General features: G+C 36.4%; 1 protein-coding gene across 6 annotated transcripts in view; it reads right to left on the reverse strand.

The window, feature by feature from the left end:
• Window positions 1-6,274, reverse strand: part of LOC106870787 (aryl hydrocarbon receptor nuclear translocator homolog) — a 54,624-nt gene that overhangs the window by 20,179 nt on the left and 28,171 nt on the right. For 5 of the 6 annotated variants that reach the window (XM_052973332.1, XM_014916985.2, XM_014916984.2 and 2 more), the window contains exon 3: window positions 1,623-1,697. The exons of the other annotated variant lie outside the window; for it this stretch is intronic. In XM_052973332.1, coding sequence (XP_052829292.1) covers window positions 1,623-1,697 — 75 coding nt within the window. The remainder of the gene's footprint in view (window positions 1-1,622; window positions 1,698-6,274) is intronic. 6 annotated transcript variants of the gene reach the window in all.

The raw sequence follows: 6,274 nt of genomic DNA on the forward strand, positions 1-6,274 counted from the left end.
TTTTTTTTTTTTTTTTTTGCTTTTTGATATTTTAGTTTAAAGATTTACTGTATCATATTTTAGTCTTAATCATTTTCAGGCTATCATATCACTGGTGTTACTAACAAAACACACATTTAAATTAATAAAAAGAAAAATAAATATAAAGTTCAGGTGTTCTATCTCTACTTTGCAGTAATGTTTATTAAGCTATAGATTCATGGGGAGACTGTTTTAAACTTTGTATCTGCGTATATTGTTTTTCTCCAAGATCACATGAATAAGAATTACATTTTTGCCCACTAATGAAATAATTATAAGTTACAGAAGTGTTCCTGCTGTGTATAGATGTATCTATTCATGTCTGACTGAACGAGGCCATTAGAAGTGTTTTTCTGCAAAAGAAGCTATGCATTAATAAGATAAGAATAATTGCCCTCTGGCTTGTAGGCTGGACTCCTAATGATTTAACCAGCTGTGACTGTGTCTATGCGCTTTTTTGTATTTTTCTGCTTGACTATTCATAATCAGTGGCTTGCATCAATTAATGATTTATCCAATTAACTTCATGGCACGAAGAGATGTGAGTTGTTATGCTTACACCTATCGCAAGGATGTCAGCAAAACACCTGAAGTGAAACAGCCACAATAAAAAATTGAAACTAGTCACTGGAAACTCATCTTCTACTTCATGGTACTTACCTGTGTGTGTGTATGTCTGTGTGTGTGTGTTGTGTGTGTTGTGCATGCGTGCATGTGTGATCTTTCATATCTGTTTTTCCAATGGTTGGTAATGTTTTGCCACTAGATGTAGTCCTTCATTATCCGATGTACTTTCTTTCTCATTCTCTCTTGCCAGGTGGGCAAGCCGTCTTCACATCTTCAGCAAAACACCTACTCCTCTCGCTCTATCATATCTACTGTAGTTTATTTCTCTGGTGTAAACCTTGCTCAGCCGAGGCGGGGGTCTTGTGGGTACTTGGTGACCTCACCAGTGCTGACGCCACATAAGAATGCATGCCATACACTCTGTTAAGTGGTTGGCGCGTTAGGATGGTAGAAACCCTGCCAGAGCAGACACAGAACTTAGCACAGCACTCTGGCTTCTAGGTTCTTATCAAACCATCCAACCCATGCCAGCATGGGAAAAGAGACGATAAATGATGATGGTGATGATGATGATGATGATGATGTAACTTGAAGGAGATGGCTGTAGCTGATTGAATCAGTTCAGTTTAAGACTGGTACTTATATCAAGGGAGAGGGCTGAAAGGTGAAGTTGACTTTGGCATGATTTACAGCTGGAACATAAGTAAAAACTAACAGAAGGCAATCTAGACCTGCAATCTACCATTTCTCACACACATACACATACACATGCACACACACACACACACACACACACACACACATACACGTACCATCCCTTTACAAAAAAATGTTAATAACGATAACGTGTAACATGGAGATTCAAGTAGTTTGAAATGGAGTGAGACTAGGGTTAAATAGAGTCCTGGAGAACCACCTGAAGCTTTTTAAAACAAGAAGCATATAGGTCTCTTTAACAGCATAAATAGTTGTTAAAAGCCAGTGAAATTCTTTACATTTCATCTTCAGACAAACTACTAAATCTGGAGATTTACCTGGCAAACCTTTCTTTGTCAATTGCATCTTGGGAAGTGGAGAAAGAACCGTGCTGGCTGTCATCATCGTCAGAACTAGCAAGCAAAAAAAAAAAAATAACAATAATAAATAAAAATAACAATGATAATAAAAAAAAAAGAAGAGAAAACAAGTAGAAGACAAAAATAAGCAAAGTCAATTTTACTGGCTGAAAATAACAAACAATTAAAGCATTTACAGTAATAAGGCACAAGTAATTACATCATGAACAACAGATGCAGTAAAGTATAATAAAGTAGACAATGTTGTATGACTAATGAATGCAGTAAACGTATTTATCATATGACCAACAGATGATGAAAGGCTCTTCATGGCTGTAGGAAACATGTTAGAAACGGTAAAAGTAATCATCACATAACTAACAGATGTACAAAATTAGTAACCACACAACGGATAAACATTGTAGAAAAATTTGGTTTATAATTTTGGCACAAGGCCAGCAATTTCGGGGGAGGGGTAAGTCGATTACATTGCCCCCCACCCAGCACACAACTGGTATTTATTTTATCAAGGTTGAAAGTCAAAGCCAACCTTGGTGGCATTTTGAACTCAAAGTGTAAAGATGGAAGAAATGAAGCTCAGCATTTTCCCCAGTATGGTAATGGCTTTAACACTGTAATCACCTCATCGAAATCATGAAGCTATGAGATAATGCGTAATTAATTCTAAACCACGAATAAATAAGCATTACATTTGACAGACTAATCTGAATGCTGAAGGATTAAACAATATTTCTATCTAAAACAAAAAATTATCATGCAAACACTCTTCCAGTTTTTCAACTCTGCCAAGATCACATAGGTGTTGACTTATCTTCAACCAACTTCACTGAAAGCCTTTGAAATATTTCTATTACATTTATGGTTGATTGATTTGAATGTCTCTGAATGAGTATCTACTTAAACACCGAGTTACAATTCTGCAGAAACTAGCTGTGTGAGGCAGCAGATAAATGGGTGGAAACTGTACTGTAACTCACTTAACAAATTCATTCTCTTCTAAGAATGTAATAAGATTTACTTTTGATTATAATCATGGAACAAATAATTATTTGTTCCATGATTTTACTAATATGTCACAGAGAGAGAGAGGGAGAGAAAGAGAGAGAGAGAGAGAGGGAGAGAGAGAGAGAGAGAGGGAAAGAAAATTTTTAGCATCTGCTCTGCGTCTTTCCTTAAGAATTTCCAAATTACTTCAGAAAAGTACCTAAAATAGATTCTATTCATGAAACCACCAGAGCCTGTCGTTGAGTTCAGACTTATCCTTTCTACAGCAGAAATTCAATCTTCTTCATTTGTACCAATGTAATTAAGGACAGCCTATTTCTTAAAGTTGCACTGCTGAAGAATTCATTTGGTACAGCTATTCACACATATACTGGAAGCATAGTGAAAACACTGCGATGTTTCAAGTATTCTATGGGGACAAGTTGTAAGTGAGCTATAACCCTTCAAACAATGGCCCTCTTTTGAGTGCAACAAATCTTTTTTGCAGTTCTAAATCCAAGAACTTCGGTTTCATCTCTCTCCCCTTTTCATGAGAGTTTGTTATTTTATTTCTTAATGTATTTATTTGCTTGCATTGCTTGTTCATTTAACTGATTTGCCATTTCTGTTCTTCATTGCAGAAAGTGTAGACATGGCTGTGTAATTGAGAAATCTGCTTTCCAGCCACATGGTTTTCGGTTCAGTCCTATTGCATGGCACCTTGGGCGAGTATTTATTACTATAAACCTAGGCCGACCAAAGCCTTGTGAGTGGGTTTGGTAGATGGGAATTGAAGCTTGTCATAGGCACAGGAGTGGCTGTGTGGTAAGTAGCTTGCTTACCAACCACATGGTTCTGGGTTCTTTTTGGCAAAAGAGACTGATAGAATAAGTACTAGGTTTACAAAGAATAAGTCCTGAGGTTGATTTGCTTGACTAAAGGTGGTGCTCCAGCATGGCCACAGTCAAATGACTGAAACAAGTAAAAGAATAAAAGAATATGTGGTGTGTGTGCATGTATGTACATATGTATGTATGCCTTCTTGTCTTGACATTATGTGATAGTTGTAAATGAGTGTCACCATCATACAGGCGGTGTTATTCTTTCCAGTCTTCCATGAAAACATGTCTGGTCATGGGGAAACATTACCTTGCTTTAGAAAGATAATATTTAGCAACAGGGAGAGCATCCAGCTATTGAAAATCTCCTCAATGAATTCTGTTTGAACCCATGCAAGCATGGAAAAGTGGACATACAAAACAAGTTCAAAATCCTGCTGGAATTGACAATGTTTCTCAACCTTCTGGGTTCAGGTTAATAAGACAAGTACCTGTAATATACTGGTCCCTATCTAATAAATTGTATTTCTGTCAAGTCAAAGTTAATATATATTTTAGGGTAAAACAAAACCCTAACCCCCCATAGAGGTGCTCATTATTTATGACTGTTTAGCATTTAAATGTTATGACATTTTAATAACATTTACACTTCAACTCAAGCTTAAAATAAGAAATAAAAATTTTTTTAAACATTATCAAACTCTACGAACCTAAAATTTCTTTCAACGGAAGATTAATATCTCACGTTTTATCTTTTACTTGTTTCAGTCATTAGACTGCAGTCATGCTGGGGCACCACCAACTGAAAGAACTTTTGGTTAAATGAATCAACCCTAAGACTTATTTTTATAAAGCATGGTACATATTCTATTGGTCTCTTTTGCTGAAATGCTAAGTTGTAGGAACATAAACACACACACACTGGTTGTCAAGTGGTGGGGGAGGACAAACACAGAGACACAGGCTTTGGTTGGCCTGAGACTTGGCCAAGGCATCATGCAGTGGGATTGAACTTGGAACCAGGTGCTTGTGAAGCAAACTTCTTACCACACAGCTATGCCAATGCATATATATATATATCATCATCATCATCATCATCATTTAACGTCTGCTTTCCATGCTGGCATGGGTTGGACGGTTTGACAGAAGCTGGCCAGGCAGGAGCCTGCACCAGACATCTGTGTCTGTTTTGGCAGGGTTTTTATGGCTGGATGCCCTTCCTAACACCCAGCAGAGTGGACTGAGTGCTTTTTACATGGTACAAGCACAGGCAAGGTCAGTTTTGGCAGGGTTTTTATGGCTGGATGCCCTTCCAAATGCCAACCACTCTACAGTGTGGACTGGATGTTTTAGACACAGTATCAGCACTTTAAAAAGAAAAACTCAGTAAATACAATTCAGGGTATAGACGGAAATTTAATAATTAAAACTTTCTTTTAATTATTTTTTTTTATTTGATAACAATTGAAAATGACTCCCAGTCAAAAACAGGAAGACTGTGTATGCATATTCACATTTACATATCAATCTGTGAGGTGGTTTTAGAGTAACTCAAGCAATTATTCTTTTGTTAGCATAGCAGAAGAAAGAATTGAATAACCAAGGAAAATAAAGAAAAAAATACTTCTTAACTCTATTACATACAATCACAAGGCTATGAGGAGAAATTCAATGTGATTGTGCAATCTGCTGGAAATAGCAGCAAAAAGATCTCTTTCAAAAATTACACTCTGTTGTTTTAAAAGAGGAAGAGTGCATTGGATGAGGTGATTTTAGATGTGCTATACCTGAAGAACAAAGACAAAGTGGTCACAGATGGAATGTCCTTGATCATAGGTTTGCTTGATCAGAGTTGACTTGGGGTTAAAAGTCAACAATGAGTATCTACAAGGATTAGTGGTGATGATGATGATGATGATGATAGTGTTAGTGTATGTGCAACAGTAGGTGTATGTGTGTGTAAATTGTGGTTATGCAAAGCATTCAGACACATTTAACATAAATAAAAATCTACAAGCTGGTCCCTTTCCACATATTCAACAAAAGAGAAATGGAGAATGGCTGGTGGGGGAAGAACGAGTTAATAAAATGAAAAAAGCAACTTGTTTGATGATATTGTTTTACTTACAAGGTGGGTGGGGGAATTCAAAGGCATGTCTTGTTTCTGATGATAACAATTGAAAACAAATCCAATTTGGAAACAGGAAAAAGGTACAAAATATCTATATTTACAAGAGGTGGGTTTTTTTTAAGAATAAATTGGAAACTAAAGAATTTATTCTTTTGTTAGCATTACAGAAGGAAGAACTAGAGAAATATGGAGTTATATATGAGTGTGTATGTATGAGCCTGGGCTAGAATGGACTTAGGAATAATGGTGACCAAGGAGTAACTCCATCCTCTCTAAAACTCCCGAGCAAGAGCCTCACCACTGGACGAAGTGTGATATCTTGCCCAGGACAGAACTAGGTTTCAAGGCAATGAATGTTAAAAACTGACCTAATGCACTATATTTCAATCTAATCTAGAAATTGTTAAGTGTTATAGTAAATAACAACTATCAATAAATTAACACTAATTTTCATGTTTAAATATGTGTGTGTGCGCATGAGAGAGAGGGGGGGGGGCAACTTTTCAACAAAGTCAGTCAGCTAATTAATATGGATGTTTAAGATAACAGAACACTAGGCTGTTTGACATTGTACTTGTTTAGTAATTAATACCTTACGGGTTTTGAGTTAAAATGACTCCAGATTAAATTGAATAAGTAGCTGTAATATATATATA

Source organism: Octopus bimaculoides, chromosome 15, assembly GCF_001194135.2.
Source record: "Octopus bimaculoides isolate UCB-OBI-ISO-001 chromosome 15, ASM119413v2, whole genome shotgun sequence".
In the NCBI taxonomy this organism is placed as follows: Eukaryota; Metazoa; Mollusca; class Cephalopoda; order Octopoda; family Octopodidae; genus Octopus; species Octopus bimaculoides.